The sequence below is a fragment of the Dipodomys merriami genome, unplaced genomic scaffold (genome assembly GCF_024711535.1).
Source record: "Dipodomys merriami isolate MVZ:Mamm:240054 unplaced genomic scaffold, mDipMer1.0.p SCAF_85, whole genome shotgun sequence".
NCBI classification, from domain to species: Eukaryota; Metazoa; Chordata; class Mammalia; order Rodentia; family Heteromyidae; genus Dipodomys; species Dipodomys merriami.
The window spans coordinates 5301009-5321796 of record NW_027206457.1 but is presented as its reverse complement, the minus strand read 5'-3'; the positions used below and the strand labels follow the sequence as shown (position 1 = coordinate 5321796).

General features: G+C 46.4%; 1 protein-coding gene across 1 annotated transcript in view; it reads left to right on the top strand.

The window, feature by feature from the left end:
* Gpt2 (glutamic--pyruvic transaminase 2) overlaps positions 1–20788 on the top strand; it is a 42096-nt gene that overhangs the window by 1143 nt on the left and 20165 nt on the right. Inside the window, exons 3-6 of the mRNA XM_070011908.1 lie at positions 12422–12511; positions 14618–14726; positions 16229–16362; positions 19476–19719. Coding sequence (XP_069868009.1) covers positions 12422–12511; positions 14618–14726; positions 16229–16362; positions 19476–19719 — 577 coding nt within the window. The remainder of the gene's footprint in view (positions 1–12421; positions 12512–14617; positions 14727–16228; positions 16363–19475; positions 19720–20788) is intronic.

Here is a 20788-nt window from a genome sequence, read left to right as displayed (position 1 = left end):
CTGGAGGCCTGTTGGGTCTTTGTTTTTTTGTGACTCTCTGAAGAGTGGGGGCGTAGTGGATGGTGGGGCACAGAAGACTGTGGGGCAGAATTCCTTCTTTTATGTCGCTCCGGAACCTTGACTAACCAGCTACTTCTCTGAGAGGACAGCCACAAGCTGTGGGGAATCAGTTGGAGAGGCCTTTTGGGTCTTATTTGGTGGCCCTAGAACTTTGACTTGGTGGCTACTGGAATCTTGGTTTGGGACGACATTGCCAGGAGTGTTTCTGCCTCCCTGCAACGAGGGTGGCAGGAGTAGGAGTAAGACGGGCACATGTAGATGAGGCTTGAACTTTACTGGAGCTTGAACTCAGAGCCTGGAGCTCTTGCTTGGCAAGAGTGGTACATTACCACTTGAGCCAAGCCTCCCATTGAACATTTTGCCTGTTAATTGGAGATAGAGTCTTTGGGTTAGCCTTGAACTGAGATCCTCCAGGGCTGTCACCTGAGAAGGAAGAATTACAGGTATGAACCACCAGCACCTGGCACGTCTGTTTGTTTTAGAGATAAGAGTCTTACTATGTAGCTCATATTGGCCTGGAGTGCCCTGTGTTACCCAGACTAGCCTTGAACTTGCAGACCTCCCACTAAAGCCTCTGAGCTCTGGGATCACAGGCTTACAGACATGTACCACCAAGTCTAGCTAGATACAGAATTGAAATGTGGGTAGAATTCAGAAGGCAGAGTCAAGAAGGTTTATCTAAACAAGGAACACACCTAAGATATATAAGAGCTGATGAAATAGTTGCCCAGATTCTAGCTTAAGATAGATGACCCAGAATGTATGTGGAGAGGCAGGTTTCATGATTTTGCTCCCAGAGAAACACCAGATCCCAATGTTTCCAGGGCAAGGTGGTCACATAGTGTTCCTGAATACATCTGAGGTAGTCCCAAGGGCACAATGACGTGTGTCCCCCATTCTTAGGACTGTGAGACTTTGATGAGCTTCTGGCTGGCTGAGTCCTCATTGGGACACACAGTTCTGCTGACTCCAAACAGTGAGCTGGACAAGTCAGAGTCCAGTGTCTGCTGCTGACTCCTGGAAGTGCTAAGTTTAAAGCTTGGCTAAGAGAAAGCCAGCAACATTTCTGTGCCTACTTGGCTCAGGGGTGGGCCAGGGAAAGAAAGCGGTCTTTTTTTTTCCATTGTACTGGGGCCTGTACTGGAGCATGTACCTCCTGCTTCTTTGTCAAGTTTGGTGCTCCAGCACTGGAGCCACATCTCCACTTTTGAATTTTTGACAGTTGAAGCTGAGAGGCTCATGTCCTTTTCTAACCCAGGCTGGTGTCCATCATCAGATCTCAGCCCCCTGAGGAACTAGAATATAGGCATGAGCCACCAGCCCTGACAGAAAGTATGTCTTTGTGGGCTTTGCGCCTTGTTATCTGGCAAGTTGCAGCTGACCCTTCTTGAGGCAGCAATCTCCCTGCTAAAACAAAGCTGGGATTAAAATGTTCCTGGTTTATCATGTCACAACTGATTTCTCTGGCTTCAGAGCTGGGAGGGGTTCCAGGAATTACATCTACCTTTTGCAAAGTAGCAGCTTCCTTGTTGGCTCCACGTGAAGATGGTGAAAGCTCTGTCTTTGCTTTTAGGGGGTTGACTGCCCTATTGTTCCCTCATCCTTCCTTTCCTGAGTCCCTAAGGATGGGTGGGATTTTTCAGCAGGCATTGAAAAAGTGAATGCTTTCTAAGTGGAAGCTATGCTGTTAGCAAAGACAGGCCTTGGGAAGTTCTAGGGATTTGGAAAAGGGGATTAATGCTGGTAGTAGACTTTATTTGACAGAAAGATGTGGAAAGTGAACGAGATGAAAAAGATGAAAAAGACTGCCTCAGAGCTTCACGGTGCATTTTGGTTTGGCATGGGTCATCAGAAAGGGTTTCCAGCAGGGATATACCTTAGTGGCTATCATGGATTTCTTGGTCATTGGGCTAGAGAAGCATCATCTCTTCTTTTTTGTTTTGTTTCATGCAGGTACTGGGGGACAGACTTTGGGCCTTGGACTCTTGCTTGGCTTTTTTGCTCAAGACAGTTGAGCCACATCTCCACCTCTAGCTTTTTGGTGGTTATAGAAGATTATTCTGTGAGAGATTTTGTGTGTGTGTGTGTGTGTGTGTGTGTGTGTGTGTGTGTGTGTGTGTGTGTGTGTGATGGGGCTTGAACTCAGGGCCTGGCCACTGAGAGACTTTGTGTGTGTGTGTGTGTGTGTGTGTGTGTGTGTGTGTGTGTGTGTGTGTGATGGGGCTTGAACTCAGGGCCTGGCCACTGAGAGACTTTGTGTGTGTGTGTGTGTGTGTGTGTGTGAGTGATGGGGCTTGAACTCAGGGCCTGGCCACTGAGAGACTGTGTGTGTGTGTGTGTGTGTGTGTGTGTGTGTGTGTGTGTGTGTGTGTGTGTGATGGGGCTTGAACTCAGGGCCTGGCCACTGAGAGACTTTGTGTGTGTGTGTGTGTGTGTGTGTGTGTGTGTGTGTGTGTGTGTGTGTGTGTGATGGGGCTTGAACTCAGGGCCTGGCCACTGAGAGACTGTGTGTGTGTGTGTGTGTGTGTGTGTGTGTGTGTGTGTGTGTGTGTGTGATGGGGCTTGAACTCAGGGCCTGGCCACTGAGAGACTTTGTGTGTGTGTGTGTGTGTGTGTGTGTGTGTGTGTGTGATGGGGCTTGAACTCAGGGCCTGGCCACTGTTATACCGGTGTGTGTGTGTGTGTGTGTGTGTGTGTGTGTGTGTGTGTGTGTGTGTGTGTGTGTGTGTGTGTGTGTGTGTGTGTGTGTGTGTGTGTGTGTGTGTGTGTGTGTGATGGGGCTTGAACTCAGGGCCTGGCCACTGTTATACCGGAATTCATTTTTGAGACACAGAGAAGCCACATTTTCAGAGGTCGAATTGGGAGTCTTTATTAGAAAGCTGGCAACTACAGATGGACTCCTGTCTCAAATACCTGCAGCTTCAAATGCAGTTATGACAAAGCTTATAAAGGCAGAAACCACATAATCAGAGTAAGAAATTAGGTTTAGGTTTATACGTAGTTTAGGTTTATACATAGGCCAGAGCAAACTTGATGAGGATACTTTCCTAACCAATTTGTTATATATTAGCAAAGGAAACTATCCAGGGGAACAATCAGGGGCAATCGGGACCCATTATGTAGGAGTTTTCCTGGAGCTTAACAACTCATGACACATTTTCAATCCAAAGAATGTCTTCTCTCACCTCTAGATTTCTCAGAAAGTCCCCATCTTCTATTAACTTCTATTAAGATGCCAAGATGGCATCCAGTATTGGTATTTTACTGTCTCTGAGCTTTTTTGTTGTTGTTGTTGGTCCTGGGGCTTGAACTCTGGGCCTGGGCGCTGTCCCTCAGCTCTTCAGCTCAAGGCGAGCGCTCTACCACTTGAGCTACAGCACCACTTCCGGTTTTCTGGTGGTTTTTATTGGAGATAGGAGTCTCACAGTCTTTCCTGCCCGTGCTGGCTTTGAACCTCGATCCTCAGATCTCAGCCTCCTGAGTAGCTAGGATTACAGGCGTGAGCCACCAGCGCCTGGCTTCTCTGAGCTTTTTTGCTCAAAGATAGCACTCTACCATTTTGAGCCACAGCTCCACTTCCTGCTTTTTTTGGTGGTTAATTGGAGATAAAATGGGCTTTCCTGCCTAGACTGGCTTCAGAGTCCTGATCCTTCAGATCTCAACATGCTAAGTAGCTAGGATTATAGGTGTGAGCCACCAGCACGTGGCTTGTGAGAGACTTTTTATAAGGGCTGGCTTTGAATTACTGTCACTAGATCTCAGCCTCCTGAGTAAGTAGGATTACAGGCATGAGCCACCAGCACCTGGCCATCCTTTGATTTTTTAAAAAAATTGTTATTGTTGTTATAAAAGTGATGTACAGAGGAGTTACAGTTATAAATCAGGTAAAAAGTGCATTTCTTTTTGAATAATGTCACCCCTTTCCTCATTCTCTCTCCTAGTTGCTCCCTGCTGTCCCTACCCACAAGTTGTATAGTTCATTTTTAACATAGTCTAGTGAATACCATGGCTACATCCTCTGATTTTTTTTTTTTTTTTTTGTCGGTCGTGGGGGTTTAACTCTGGGCTTGGGCGCTGTCCCTGAGCTCTTCAGCTCAAGCCCAGTGCTCTACCACTTGAGCCACAGCGCCACTTCCAGTTTTCTAGTGGTTTATTGGAGATAAGAGTCTCACAAACTTGCTGCCTGGTCTGGCTTTGAACCGTGATCTTCAGATCTCAGCCTCCTGAGTAGCTAGGATTACAGGTGTGAGCCATTGGTGCCTGGCTTGGATCCTCTGATTTTTAAGGCAGAAGTTCCATATCCACCCCCAATCCCAAGTTCTTTGTCTACCTAAATTCTTTTGTGCCTGCATTCAAGCTTCTCTCTCCATGTTCTCACTTAATTGAGCCACAGTTACCAAAGTGCTAGAAATATAGCCCCAGTCTTACCAGTATAGACTCCTTTAATCCTGTCATTCTCAAAAGATAGCCCCTCTTTGCCAGCTCAAACAATGCCCCTTCTGAGAAAGTTATATTTTAAAATAATTTTTTTTTCTTGGTCAGTCGCGGGGCTTGAACTCTGGGCTTGGCGCTGTCTCTGCACTCTCCAGCTCAAGGCGAGTGCTGTACCGCTTGAGCCACAGCGCTACTTCCGATTTTCTAGTGGTTTATTGGAGATAAGAGTCTCATGGATATTTCTCCCCGGGCTGGCTTTGGACCGCAATCCTCAGATCTCAGCCTCCTAAGTAGCTAGGATTACAGGTGTGATCCACTGGCACCAGGCTAATCATTTCTTTTTATTAATTTATTTTTGTCTTGCTTTGGCTTTGGTTTTTCTGTGTCTGTTTTGATGTGTGGTGATCAGAGTTGGGCAAGTGTTCTAAGGATATGATTTGGTAAAAATGAGATGGACTAGAAGGGTGACAAGATAAATTCCATATCTTCTCTAGGCCTTCGTTTCCCTAATGTGTATGTAGTCTGGCTGGCCCAGGATTCTCTGCCCTAAGCTTTAATTTCTGAAAGTGTTGTGGGGGCCCTGAGATAACACCTGGTAGGACTAGGACCTTTGTGTTGCCATATAGAATTATTTCAGCAGGTGCTCTGCAAATGGTATGGACTGTTTGGCTGACATGTGGCTGGATATGTGGTTCTGGAATTTGAGGTACTGGAAGTACTTACTCCTTATCCTTTCTGTTCTTGTGACAGATGAGCTTGAAGGAAGAAAGGGGGAGGAGGCAGCTAAGGAGTGTAAGGGAGCACTATCTCCTCCAGCCCAAGCTGTTTGTTCTTACAGAGTCTTGTTTCTTCTTAGAGCAACTCAAGGGTGAGAGGGGGGCCAATTTTTTTTTTTTTTTGCCAGTCCTGGGGGCTTGAACTCAGGGCCTGGGCACTGTCCCTGAGCTCCTTTGTGTACAATGCTTGCACTCTACCACTTGAGCCACAGCACCACTTCCGGCCTTTTCTGTTTATGTGGTACTGAGGAATTGAACCCAGGACTTCATGCATGCTAGGCAAGCCACATTCCCAGCTCGGAGAACCTGTCTTAATTGCTCAGATCCTAGTGTTCATTGGGAGCAGCACTTAAAAATAAGCTGCAATTAAAGGAATTTGGAAAGATCTGACAGTTCTTAACCTACTTTTCCCCTTGCTTTATTTAAAGGGGGAGGGATCTGGGGCTTGGCAAAGGTGAAGACTGAGGCATGGTTTTGCTTGTTCTAACAGTATAAATAAGCTGTGTGTGGTGAACACCCCGAGTCCAAGTGAAGTATAGAGGATGGGTCTAAGTGACTTCTTATAGCCATCCTGGTGCCTTTTGTGTGTGGAGGGATTTCTCCACCCAGTGTTGAAAAGCCTTTAGGTGAGAGAGGCCATTCATTGAATGCAGATGTTTAGCTGTAGGTGAGCCAAGAGGGTTCGGCTTCATGGGGCCTGAACGCTGTCCCTCACCTCTTCAGCTCAAGGCTAGTGCTCTACCACTTGAGTCATAGTGCCTCTTCTGGCTTTTTCTGCTTATGTGGTGCTAAGGATCGAACCCAGGGTCTCATGTATGCAAGGCAAGCACTCTACCACTGAGCCACCTTCCCAGCCCTGCTTCAGAGAAATACAGATGTCATAGCCTTAGGAACATTGAGAATGCTCTGATTCTGCCTTGATTACCTCCCTAAATGGCTTGAAACACCAGCCTCTGAGTAGCCTCTAAGATTTCCCTATATGGAAGGTTGAGATATATCTTCCCTAAATGGAAAAGTTCTGCTTGTACCTGAACTTGTATCTGAGTATGTCCATATAAGGTCTGGCATCTTGTCTTCAGGGTGGGGAAAGGTGAAGCCCCTGCTTCCCTGGTGATGGAATACCTGAATCCCTGGGGCAGGGGCTGGACTTGGACAATAGGTTACTAAACCTGTCAGTCCAGTGCCTGGGACTAGGAGTTTCCTGTGACCCTCCCCCCCTTCTCCCACCTCCCTCCCTCCCTTTTTTTCCCCAGTACTGGGACTTGAACTCAGAGTCTTGTACTTGCTAAGCAGATTCTTCACTACTGAGCCACACCCCCAGCTCTTTTCTATTTTCTGATCCTCTCTGGGACTGGGATCATGCTGCAGGGCTTGCTTTTCCTGTGTGGGCTTCAGCCTTGCTGTCATAAATGATCTGGTTTGTAGATCACTAAACTTTCACCCCTACTTCTGCCTAACAAATCTTGGCCTTGTTGTCTTACAGACCCCATTTTCAGGGGCCTGTTCCCATCCCTCACTGCTTAGGACTTAGGAAACTTGTCCCTTGAGCTCTCACCTAATTTGTCAGTTATAAGTATGTATACTGTCACCCAGATTCTTATTATCTCAGAGCTAGATGGTGGTGGCTCAGGGTAGAGCGCTTGCCTTGCATGCATGAGTTCGATTCATCAGGACCACATAAGCAGAAAAAGCCAAAAGTGGCACTGTGGCTCAAGTGGTAGAGTACTCACCTTGAGCTGAGGGACCGTGTCCAGGCCTTGAGTTCAGGCCCCACGACCGGCACACACACACACACACACACACACACAAAAGAGCTAGATGGTGTGGTGAGCCTGTTTCCTTTTCTATGTCAGGGCTATGGGTTCAGATTGGATTTTGCTTCTGTAACCTCTATATGGAGCTCTCTGTACAACTTCCTGTCTGCCTTAATCTCATCCATTGCCTACTTGGGATCTGGAGTTGGGCCTTTTGCACAGTGTTTCTGGAGCCAGTCAGACCTCTTTCTGGAGCCAGTCAGACCTCTTTCCTAACCCCTGCTAACTACTTTCTTTTCTTATTATCAGGGCATGGGTTATCTGTAGATAATTGTTTTGGTTTCCTTTCCCTTTTTTCCCCTGTATTGGGAGTATTTGTTGAACAAATGGGAGGTTCTTTGGGGAGTAAACATCCTACCTGTATGTCTTGTGAATGACAAGAGTCATCCCTGTACAAAGAAACTAGTTCTTGTTTTTCCCTGTAGGTTTATTGAAGAATAATTGACACATAAAAATCGCATATATTCAAGTCGGGTGCCGATGGCTCATGCCTGTTATCCTAGCTACTCAGAACGCTGAGATATGAGGATTGCAGTTTGAAGCTAGTCTGGGCAGGAAAGTCTGTGAGACTCTTTTATTGCCAATAAACTACCAACTCCCCCACCCCCAGAAGTGGAGCTGTTGCTCTAGTGGTAGAGTGCTAGCCTTGAGCAAAAGAAGCTCAGGAACAGTGCTCAGGCCCTGAGTTCAAGCCTCAGGACCAGCGTGTGCCTACCCCCCACCTCCCAAATTGCATATGTTCAATATGTGCAACATGATGATGTATGCATTATGAAATGACTGTCATGGTGAGTTATGTATCCATTATCAAATGATATTACTTTTGTGTGGGTAAGGGGGAGGGGAGAGGAGTGAGAATACTTAAGATCTATTTAAGATACATTTCCCATACAGGTTAGATCATAGCACATACTGTATTTGTTTTATGGTTTTTCTTTTGGGGGTGTGTTTTTGTTTTGTGCTGGTAGTGGGACTTGAACTGAGAGCCTTGATCTCTCACTTAGCTTTTTTACTGAATGCTAGTATTCTACCATTTGAGCCACATCTCAGGTTCCAGCTGTGTGTGTGTGTGTGTGCGTGTGTGTGTGTGTGTGTGTGTGTGTGTATGTATGTGTGTATGTGTGTATGTGCATGTGCTGCTATTGGGACTTGAACTCAGGATCTGGGCACCTGGGTTGGCACTCTGCCATTTAAACCACAGCTCCACTTTCAGCTTTTTGATGGTAAATTGGAGATAAGAGTCTCACAGATTTTCCTGTCTGGTCTGGCTTTGAACCTCAGATCTCAGCTTCTTTGAATAGGTAGGACTACAGGTGTGAGCCACTGGCACCTGACAATGTTGATTATTTTTGAGACAGAGTCTTGCTTCCCACTTAGATCTTCTCACTAAGCCATAATCTTCTACATTAGGCTTCCCATTATTGCTGGAACCACAGGCTTACGCCTCTATGTCCAGCTTCCACTGTGATGAAATCTTGTGGACCTTTTCTGCCCCAGCTAATCTGCAGCTGTGACCTTCCCAATCTCAGCCTCCCACAGCCTTGATGACAGTTACATACCACTGCACCTAGCTATGGGTTGAGAGAACAAAAGTGTCTCTTGAACTTTTCTTCCTGGGCTGGCCTTGAACTGTGATCAACCTAGTTTTAGCTTCCTAAGTAGGATTGTATTATGGTGTCTGGCTGATGAGTCTTTTGTCTTCTCACTAATATCCTCTGAAATATGCCATCTTCTGCCTATGGGGCTTCTCGGCTGACTCCTGCTGAGCCAAAATGGTGGAAAGGTAGACCTCCCAGGGAAGACTTTTCTTCAGAGCCCTACTGGAAGGCATTTCAGGGTGGGATGTATACAGATGCATTAGGCAAGTGGGTTCTAGCATGGTGTAAGAGCATCCTGGTTTATGAGGATGCTATGTGTTTTTCAGTCATTCTGACCTGGCCTTAGGAGGCAGGTTTAGGCTGGGGGAGATATCACCATTGGGTATACCTACCAGTCCTAGAGGAGTTACTAGGAGCAGGAGTCTTCCCAGGGCTACTTGGTATTTCCCATTAAGTAGACTTTGTGTGCTTGGATGTAGGAGCTTGCCCAGAACAGTCTCCTCTGAGTTGATTGCTCTTGGCTGGGTAGGCTGGTTGCCTTGCCTATTCAAGGGAGCCAGTTTCCTGTCCCCCAGCTCATCCATCACAGCAGATTGTCGGGGACCTGTAGATACTGCGACCCAAGAAAGGAGATGCCAGTGTTCCCAGGCTCTGTGTTGACAGGATATGAATTGAATTTGCCTAGCAGTGCCAGGGGGTGGGAAGACAGGAAAAGAACATCCAGGGCTCTGTTTCAGGCATTATTCTCTTCCTGTATTGGGTTGGCCTAGGGCCTGAGCCCAGAGCCCGCAGCTGTGTGTTGGTTCCTCGCCCTCACAGATGTGACACATTTATTCCTTACTAAAAAATGGGCTCTGCCCCTCCACATAAATCACCTGTGTTCAGCTATGGGCCTGTAGCCTGGGGTGACTTAGTCAGACTCATGAAGGGCCCTAGAGCAAGGGCCCAGGCCAGTGCCAAGAGGTGTGTTACAACTTGGATAACCTCCCTGCCTATGGGATAAGCAGTCCTAGGGCCCCACACCTACAGCCTGAGTCTCTCCAGGGTGTCTCAACCCCGCAGCCTAGCCCAGTGTAGTGTGCATTTGTTGGCTGCTGTTGATTTCCTAAGAATCTTTCTCCATGCTGTCCACCCCTTAAAAGCTCAATATAAGAGGCTTTCAAGGACCTTCCTACTCACAAGATACATAACTTTCAAAGGCTTAAACCCTATTTATGAAGATCCAAGGCTATTTCTGGGCTGTTTTCCTTAGCCCACAATACCTTCTCATTTAGGAGTTGCTAACTAGGGTCATAAAAACTTGTTTCATAGCTGCTTTTGTCTCTCAAACCCACTGGTTTTTACTTAAGGTGTATATTACTGATTTTTAAACAGCAATGTTCTAAAGTTGCTTTTTATTCATGCATTGTGTGAAAGAAATAATGAAAAATCAGTTTCAGTCAAGTACCAGTGGCTCATCTGTCATTCCAACAATGAAGGAGGTTGAGTTCATGAGGATTATGCTTCCAGACCAGACCTGTGTGCCCACTCCGCCCCTACTCTCTGCCCCCCCCCAAAAAAAATCATCTAGGCTAGCCTAAACAAAAAGTGAGATTCCATCTCAAGATAAACCCAGAGGTTTCTGGGCACTAGTGGCTCATGACTATAAACCTAGCTATCCAAGAAACAGAGAGGTGTGGATTGCAGTGCAAAGCCAGTCCAAGCAGTCCATGAGACTCTCACTTTCAATTAGCCACCCAAAGGCTGTGGCTTAAATGGTAGAGCACTAGCCTTCAACAAAAATATCAGGGACAGCATCCATGCCTTGAGCTCAACCCCACAACCAGCACATGCACAGAGACATAAATCAACCAACCAATCAATCAATCAGCAGAGCTGGGTGCCTATCTACTCCCTTAACCAAGCCCACAGGCTTGAGAATCATGGTTCAAAGCCAGCCCACATGAAAAGTCCAAGAGACTGTCTTGCCCCTTCCCCCCCCCAAAAAATTAAAAAAGCTAATCCAGAGGTGTGTCTCAAGTGGTAAAGAGTGCTACCAATGAATGAAAAGCAAAAAAGAGCAAAAGCATTAGACCATGAGTTCAAGCCCCAGTATTGGTACCATGGTTCAAGCAGTAGAATGTTTGTCCTCCAACCCAATGTCCAGAGTTCAAACCCCAGTACCACAAAAACATAACATAAACATATATGTTTACATATATACATATATATAATCGTAAACATATCAAAATTATAGAATTGTGTCTTTAAGTGTACCTTTTAGGCAAGAGCAACTAGAGATGGAAAAGTGGTCAGCTGGGTGTTAGCGGCTCATGCCTATAATCCTAGTTACTCAGGAGGCTGAGATTACGAATCACGGTTCAAAGACAGCCAGGCAGAAAAGTCTAAGGGAATCCATCTCCAATTAACCAGAAAAATGCATGACTGGAGGCAGGGCTCCAGTCAGGAGGTGAACCTGAACTCAAGGCCCTGAGTTCAAGCCCCTGTATTTGCCAAACATAAAGGAAAGAAAGGTGGTCGGTCAGTCAGGCCTTTTTACTAGGGTTACCCCTTGGGACTGCCATCTCTTGTTTCTCTTTCACGTTTTTAGCTCAGATTATTCTTTCAGCCACCCTGGGAGGTCCTATAACCTGTTAGCTCAGTTCCTCTGGGAGCTAATTTTGGATTTATAATTTAGCTGTGTGTATTTCCCATGTTTCTGTGATTCTATAGCCCTCTGTCAACCTCATTTTTGCCTTTACAGCAACTGAGATGTCTTACAATTACCTCCTAGGGGCATCCATGGGTCTCTAAAGTCCTCACTGTAATCCTTTTCTGAGGAAAACACATTGCTCAGGCAGCGAGTGGCCTCAATTTTGCTCTTTACTCTCATCTCTAGTGCTTTTAATAAAAATGTGAAAATCAGCCCATAGTCCATGTTCTTCAAAGCCAGGCAAAAGAATAACTGAGAGTTTCTGGTGGATGAGTATTTTCTGGAGAGCAGGGAGAACTACTCAGTGTATCAGGCTATTTGCTTAAGCTGCGTCGGGCTATGTTTGGGGCAAGGGGCAAGGGCAGGATAGGGAGTCTGAGGTCTTTCTCTGCTGACTCTTGCTACCCTTCTGTTACATTTGCCCCAAAGCCTTTTTTTTTTTAAATACTGGCAAAAAGTTTGAACTTGGGGCCTCCCATTTGTTAGGCAAATACTCTCCACTTAAGTTAAATCCCCATCCCTTTTGCTTTTAGTCTGTTTTCCAGGCAGGGTTTCACTCCACAGCCACCCCAACTCCAGGCCTCCTAAGCAACCATGCCTCACCATGCACCACCCTGCTCAGCCTTCTTTTTGATGTTTTGTGAGGGGACAGATGTAGACCTGTTACTGTCTCAAAGGAACCCTAGTTACCCAAAAAAGTTTTTCCTGCTTTTCAGGAAAGTGGTAGGCCATGGAGCATAGTGATTAAGGATAATCTTGAGACCCCAATCTTCTTGGGTTCAAATCATAGTACTTATATTTTATCAGTTACATAATGTTTGCTTAGCTTTTTGCAGCCTCAGTTTTCTTATCTGTAGGATGTGATAAATACTACTTCATCCTGGGTATTTGTGATGGTTAAATGGGACCAGGCATGTCAAAGACTTGACTATTTATAAGTCTCAAAATAGGGCTGCATATTAATAACTTGTGGGAACACTGCTTAACCTCAGGAATCCAGGGTGTGAGAACCTTTAAATAACCACCTGTTGCCTTCTTTCTACTTAGGGTATCAAGAAACCATTTACTGAAGTCATCCGTGCTAATATTGGAGATGCCCACGCCATGGGCCAGCAGCCTATCACCTTTCTCCGACAGGTGAGCCAGCCCTTGGGAACAGAGGTTGCTGGGAAGGGCGAGCATAGCTTGTGGGATCAGCCTCTGTCTCCTTGTATACCCGGCTTCTTCAGATATAGCAGGCACCAGAATCCCTCAGAGAGGTGCTGTTGAAATAACAGCCCCATTCACTGATCTATGATGTCCTCTGGTTTTCTCCCTTAGCTTCCAAGGTTGTCAAAATTTCCTAAACTTGTTTTGGAGTTGCTTTGATGTAGGAAAGTCACAAGAAGACTCTTCTGCAGTGCAAGAACCTGGCATGATTAGAGAGGGTGCTTATTAGGTCGTAAGCAGCTAGACAGAAAAACCGCAGTCCCAGTGGGCTGAAAGGTGGTGTGAGAGTGGTGACACCACATTCTCCAAGAGACCCCCAGGTTTCATGTTGGCTGTTTTAGGCAAACAGTTCCCTGGAGGACTGCCTTGGAGGACTACTGAGGCTACCTTTCAGACTGCAGGAACTTCAGGCTGTGGCAGCATTGTCATCTGCTGCTCTCCTGGCTGCCTCACTCCAGGCCAGCTCACTCACCAGAAAGCTGGTTCCTAGGTTTCAATTTGAACACCACAAGAGCGCTGCATGAGCTGAAACTCTGGTTTGGTGAACTTGGAGAGAAGGAAAACAGGCTAGGGGAATACCGCAGGCAGCCTCAACAAAGCTACCGAAAGCTATAGAAAGCTTTTACTGGGCCTGTTTTAGACAAAAATGTAGTCCTGTGTGTGGTTAAGGCTCACAAGCTAGGACAGCCAATGAAACTGAGTATTGGGCATTCCACTCCCCTTGTCTCTACCTGTGCCTTCCATTGCAGAGGTGGCACAAATGTGGAATAGTCCTGCCCCACCCTTGAGGCGGGGGAGAGAGCTGGCAGGGGCTGGGAGGCCACAACCTACACAGCCTTATAGACCTGAGAGAGCAGACTCGGTAAATGGAAGAAAGCATCCAAAGCTGATAGTGGTTTAAGGAATGTCCTGTGTTCACTACTGCTGACCTTCAGAGCATGCCAGCTGCCCATGGATATCAAAGTCCCCACCATGGGGAAATTGAACAGACCAAACAGGGAAGGGAGGAGAGCAAATAATGGCTGTGCCAGAGAGAGGGAGGCAGGAGGGAAGGGCAAAGGGTCCAGGCACTGGCAGTGGAGGGGAGAGGCTAAATACTCAGCAGAGGCTTCACATGTGCATGTGCCTGGGGCTCTGGCAGAAACTGGCACCAAAACAAAACTTAGCCTTTTCTGTCTGTCAAACCCTTCGTCAAATCCAGTCCTGCCAAAGGTCATAGCAAACCTTGACTTTCCTGTAGGGTGCTTTCACTTCCAGCCTCCAAGTGTTTCCTATTATTTTCATAAGTGCCCTGAGGGCAGAGGGCAGACCACACTGTTGTTCATTGTGCAGAGAAAGAAAGGCTGGAAAGTCACCTGGCTGGTGTCAGAGATGTGAGCCAAGAACCCCACCCCCACCCTCCTTGGGTACACCTGGCTCAGCTGCCAGCTGAGACTTGCCTGGTGAGCTGGGCTTTGCTGGTACCTTTGCACATGTCCTTGCTTAATCCTCCTAATTTGTGAGCTTAGGGTGATTTTCTGTCACAGAGGTAAGAAAGATGTCCCAGGATTTAAGCATGAGAAAGGGGGTGAGGAAGAGAACAGAGGGGGAATCTGGGGTGAGAAGGTCTCAGCCATGGTCTTCAGGGGTTTTGTAGCCATGTTCCTGTTAGCTGGACTTTGCTCTCTCTAGTCCTGGAGTCTGATCTGAAGGCCCCTGTTTCTTAAGACCTTAAATGTCTGAGCTTACTATCCTTTATGGACAAGTTGAGACCAGCAGCCTTGTGGCAGCCTGGCTCTCTTCTTTGCTTCCTCATATGGCAGCTCATTCTTGGTCCCTAGGCCCTGGTCATAGTGTCCGCTGGCTCTTGGCATTGAAAATGCTTTCCCACAGAGCTTGATGTTCTGCTCTCCCTGATGGGCTCAGCCCTGGTGGAGAGGCTTGCTGTAGCCGTGGTTTGGGAGTTTTCATTAACCCATCATTCCTAGTGTCCTTTGTGCCCCACCCACCCTGGAGTAGGAGTACAAGGGGTTCAGCCTATATCTGCTCCCTTAGGTGATGGCGCTCTGCACCTACCCAAACCTGCTAGACAGCCCCAACTTCCCAGAAGATGCTAAAAAACGAGCTCGACGGATCCTACAGGCTTGTGGCGGGAACAGTTTGGGTAAGGCCCCAACTCACGGGGTTCCCAGGGTATGAAATGGACATGGGTATCTGATCTGGCCCTATCTTTGAGCAGAGGGTTGTACCTGGAGAGAGGAGGGTAGGAGAGAGGGGGGTAAGGAAAGGGAGAGGGAGAGGGAGAGGGAAAGTATCAGGGTCTGTGTGTCTATATGTAGGGGGTAACTGGTGCATAGAGTGTATACAAAGAAATCTTCTCATTGTGATCCTTGTGTTCTAAGTCTGTGGGAATTGGATACTTCATTTTACTGGGTTTGGGATTTATAGCTAGGCAAGGTATAAGCAAGTGATTACCTTAGCTTTGAGGCTGAGAGGACATGTAGTGCTCAGCTTGGCTCCAATTTTCAGCCTTTCTGTGGCCCCCAACCATGGTGACTGTGACTTGTGGGGGAAGGGAAGTGGCCAGGATCCCTGTGACTCTCTTTTGTGGCTTCCTTCAATCTTCTTTGCTTGTCAGTACACACTGGCAAGAGAGAGCCCACACCAGCACCTGCTTTCTGGCAGAACACCAGGCCCCAGAGGGCCCCACAGAAGAGGTCCTGGAACTTGTCCCCTTGATGTGAAAATGATATTTTCTCTTCCTCCCCTGCCAAGATGGATTTCCAACCCCTGGGCCTCTAGTCCTTTGTTCTCATCTCATTTTCTTTCCTGTGTTTATTTTTGTCCCACTCCTTATCCCAGTGCCTACACACAGAATCCAACTTGCCTCACCCTGAGGAAACCAGTTGTTCATAAAGCATTCTTAGGACATGTGCTTTAAAGTTTCAAAATGTGAGACCAAACATAAGATGGGGAATTTTGTGGTTTGCTCAGCCAGGGATTGCCCCCTCCCCTCCCCTAACCCCATTCTCTCCCTGTCCCTCCCCTGAACTTTCTCTGCTCTCTCTATTGAGGGCCCTGTGCTTACCTGTGTGGCTGTGGTTGCATTGCCATCCCTCTCTCTGGGTACTACCCTTGTAGTATCCCCTCACTGGCAAGTGCCAGTGCCCCTTGCCTTTCTGCCTGCCAGTCTGAATGGGCTGTGGGCCAGTGTCTTGTGTGCCCAGGCTAGAAGAGAGCAGCCCATAGTCCAAAGTCCTGTTCTCCCTGTTCCTTTTTCTCCTGATGCCTGTGTTCAACCCAGAGAACAACGATGCTTCTCAAAGACCCTATGGACCTAAGACTTCTAGAAGCCCCAGAGGAGAGGCAGAGGAGGGATTTGGCCTTAGTTGTGTTTGATGTAATGGGAGGTAAAGAGGTAAAGAAGCCAGTGCTTAAAGTATCACTTAACTAGTGCTTACCCTAGTAGGTATTCAGTAAATATTGACTGGGTGGATGGATGGACAAAACGTGTTGGATGGATGTATAGCTGAGATGCTTGCCACAATTATAAGGCCCAGAACAGTGGGAGTTTGGCCCCACTTTAAACAACCCCAACCATTCTTCCCCTGCTGACTCTACAGATCCAGACACCCTGGCTCTACTTGCTCTTTTGCTGTTTTACAGGATCTTACAGTGCTAGCCAGGGTGTCAACTGCATCCGTGAAGATGTGGCAGCCTATATCACTAGGAGAGATGGTGGCGTGCCTGCGGACCCAGACAACATTTACCTGACCACTGGAGCTAGTGATGGCATTTCTGTATGTGTGGGTGTGATCCATTCTTATCTTCTGTTTACTCACATGAAGAACAGCCTTGTATGTGAAGGTCTAAATATTTAGCTGGCTGTCAGGGAGACAGTTGGCATGGAGACTGGTCTTTCTGTCCCGATAGCTTATAGTACTGACCTTTTAGACTTCATAAACCAGATTACTACTGCAGCCTTGACTTCCCTCCAGAGTACATACCAGCAGGTAGTGGAGAGGGATCGTGGGACACTTAAGGCTGCCCTTTGGCCTCTCTGTCACTCAGCGAGTGCTGGAGTTCCTCCTCTGCCAGGCACTGTGCCAGGTGCTAGAGAAGTCTTCCACAACCAAACATGTCATTTAGGCTCTGCCTATACACCAGTGCTGAGCAGATGACTATTAATGTCATAGAAATAAACATCACATCACTAGTTTTCAGTTTCTCTTCTACCTGGAAGAGGAGGAAGTGCCATAAGAAGGAGCAGCAGTGACTCTGGTATGGTAGGAGGGGGTCAGGAAGGCTTTTCCAAGCAAGGCTCAGATACAGAGGGAACTTGGAAGACTGGAGAAAGGGGTGTGTTCTGAGCTAAAGATCAATGTGAGCTGGAGGAAGCATAGCATTTGGAAGTAGAAAGACAGGAGGAAAGTGACAGGACATGCAGTGAGAGACAAATACAGAAACAGGGCTGTGGAGGCAGATGATGGCTGAGCCCTGCCGAGGCTGAGAGGGCATGCTCAGGATTTGTGTCATTGTCCTAAGAACTTTGGGGAATTATTTTATTTTTGTTGGGTGTGGGCCTGGTATGTACTCTGGGCCTGAGCACTGTCCCTCAGCTCTTCAGCTCAAGTCTAGCGCTCTACCACTTGAGCTACAGCACCACTTCCGGTTTTCTGGTGGTTTATTGGAGATAAGAGTTTCACAGACTTTCCTGCCTGGGCTGGCTTTGAACCACGATCCTCAGATCTCAGTCTCCTGAGTAGCTAGGATTACAGGCGTGAGCCACTGGCGCATGGTTTACATGACTCAATATTCTTAAGTTTAAACTTTGGCCTGGCTAGGAAGAGCCTCATAAGGGATGTGAGGGAGCATTAAGGATTGAGAGAAGAGGTGGTTCTGAATTGGGGGTCAGCCATGGATTGGTACGGAGACTAATGTCAGTAGTTATTTGTTCCAGGAGTCTAAAATCCTGGACTTGGGAAACCTGTTGCGCTCTCTCCTCTCTCCCTGCCTTTCCCCTGTGCACCCTCCCCTCTCCAATGTCCCTTCTCTCCTCTCTTCTCTATTCCTTCTCCTTTCTCCCCTCTACACCCCCCCACCCCTCTTTCAGTGCTAGCATGGAATCCCAGTTCTCTCCCTGATAGGCAAGTGTTCTACCACTGAGCTATATACATCCTTCCATTCCTTTTGTCAGATTCCTCCCTAGGGCTTAGTCCAGTGCTAGGTGCTGTTAACTCATTTAGTCTCTCTATTCAGGGAGCCATGTACTATCTGGTCCTCTCCTGATTGGAGTTATGTTTGTCTCCTGACCTCAAAGACTCCTATTTTTGATGTTGAGTACTTGGTTCCTTTCCCCAAAGCCATTCACATAAATATATTAAACTCTTACATGGGCTCATAAGAACAGGCTCAGAGATATTAAATAGCTGATCAGCTTTGTGCCATTCTTGTGACATTTGGGATTCTGATGTTGGAACTCCAGCCCCCATTGACAGCACTTTCCATTTCTTGTACTGTTAAGCCCCCTCTCCATTCCCTGAGAAGCAGAGTATTGGCCAGGTCCTGGAGGAGAAAAGGGAGTTATCCATAAGATTTAGTGAAAATTTTCATTGCATTTTGCAATCTTGTGACCTTTTTAAAAAAAATCTCTTTCCTACTAATTTTTAAAATTAATTTATTGTTATTACAAATTACAATTATAGATTACAGTTACATGAGTTAGTTAATAAGTACATTGCCTTTCATACAGTGTCTTCTGTTCTCTTATTCTTTCCCAGTCCCTCCTGTCTCCACCTGCAAGTTATATAGTTCACTTTCATCAACATCCAGTGAGCTCCATTGCTGTACTGTGTATATATATATATACGTTTTTATTGTAAAGATAATGTACAGAGAGGGGTTACAGTTACATGAACAAGGTAATGAGTCCATTTCCATTGCTATACCCTCCTTTATTTTTCCTCTACCATCCCTTTCTTCCCCACCTCCCCAACTATACCCCCCTCAAAAAAAGTTGTAAAGTTTGTTTTCAACATACTGTCTTGTATATCTCATTGTTACCATGGGTCATTCTGTATCCTTATTTCAGCATTTCGTTATTTCCCTTCCCCTCCCCAAATTAGAAAAATGTATATACAAGATGCAGGATACCGGAGTCAAATACAGTGACAACAGGGGTTATACCATGGGGGAAGAAACAAACAAAACAAAATCACATAGTACTTTAGAAAGAACAGCAACAAAGATAAAATCTCTTGTGTCCCTATCTTGGGGTTCATCATTGCTGTGTTTTTTTATCCTTTTTCCCTTGAGTTGGTGACCTTCTAACAAGAAACTTGAGCATCCTGAAATAGGACTTCTGCCCACGTGTAAGATGAGGCTTCTCCCTACAGAGGGTTTTGGCTTATTAACTCAAAGAATTATTACCACCTCCACCAACACCCCACTGGTTTCTCACAGCTTGGATTCTCAGGAATCCCACAAACCCTGCATAGCTTTGAAAACAGGTCAAATCGCCATCTGGTGGCAGTGAATGGGTATTTCATCTCATTTCACTGTATTCCCAGGTCTTTCCAACCGTGGGCAACTGATGTTTATAGATAAGGCACCTTTTCAGGCTGAGGTTAGACTAATGCTGAGAAAGAGTGGTTTCAGGACTTCTGTTTCTGAAGTATTAAAAATACTAACAAGTACTGAGTGTTCAACTGAATGCCACACACTCTGCCAAGAACATTACTTCGCTTATTCTTAGAGCAGCCCTTATTTTACAAATGAGGAAACAGACTCAGGGATGTGAAACAACTTTCAGGTGAAAGGCTGAGGTTCAGACTGATCACATTTGTGTGGTTCTCAGTTTCCAAAGGTTGGAAGAGGGGCAAAGAACCCTCTAGCAGTGACTTCTTCATTGCAGACAATCTTGAAGATCCTCGTCTCTGGTGGTGGCAAGTCACGGACAGGAGTGATGATCCCAATCCCTCAGTATCCCCTCTACTCAGCTGTCATCTCTGAGCTTGATGCCATCCAAGTGAACTACTACCTAGATGAGGAGAACAAATGGGCACTCAATGTGAATGAGCTCCGGCGGGCAGTGCGGGAGGCCAAAGACCACTGTGACCCCAAGGTGCTCTGCATCATTAACCCTGGGAACCCCACAGGTCTGTATTCAACTCGTTTGCCACTTTCTTAGGGGATAAGGTACTGGGTATTTACGGAATCATGTGAGATCCTCTCTGCTCCCAGTTTCCCAATCCAATTCTAAAATAAACCGTAGGCTTTTCCTCAGGTGGCCCCAGGGAGTGAGTAAACACAGGCATTTCTTTAGCAGAGTTTTATTATTGGAACCAGTTCTTTTTCTTCTTCCTGTTCTCCTCCCATTTGCCAAAACTAGTCTCCTTGAGATTATTCATGCACAAATGGTCATCATTGATCCTACGCCTTCATTTATTTTTACTGCCACTTGTTTTTCTGAACCAGTTTTTAGAAGGTTGGTATGAACATTTTTCTCTTTGATACATCATTGCTGTGTCATTCCTTGAGTCCAGAAAAAGAAATGGCCCTAACCAGAACAAAAACAAATAAGCCAAAAAAACAAAACAAAACAAAAAGCCTATTTCTAGAAGTTGAAAAGCATCCCCTCAAATACTCAGTGCTGAGTGACTGTTTTGATCTTTCCGGGCTGCTGGCTTCATATGCCTCCAGTACTATTTGGATGCAGAGAACAAGGGCTTCTCTTTCCTCCTTTGTTGAGATAAATTGGATCTGGGCCCAAAATGCATTGGAGTTCATTGTGTAATCTGCTTCTCTGGAACATTGGATGATGCTTCAACAAACTGAAAGCACCACTTGAATTTCTGAGTGCAGAAAGGGGGTGCAGCTGGTGGGGCACTGGTTTATTTTGCCAATGCCTTCAGAGAAGGGATGGAGGCTACCCATGATGCTGTGGGTAAGTGACACAGAATCACACTGTCAACCTGGGCTTGTAGGTCAGAATCACGAGGGAGTTGTGGAGATATCTCAAGACTAGGCTTTACCCCAGGCTCCCTGGGGATGTTTCAGGCATCTGTGTTCCTTGCAGCTGATAAAAATCAGCTGCATATGTATTTTGGACTCAATTCCTGCATATTTTGATGTCATTGGACTGGGTAGAGCTTAGGAATTTTAATTTTTAAGTAGTTCTCAGGTTGGCAGATTATAGTTGGAATAGCCAGTCATGTGGGAATCTTA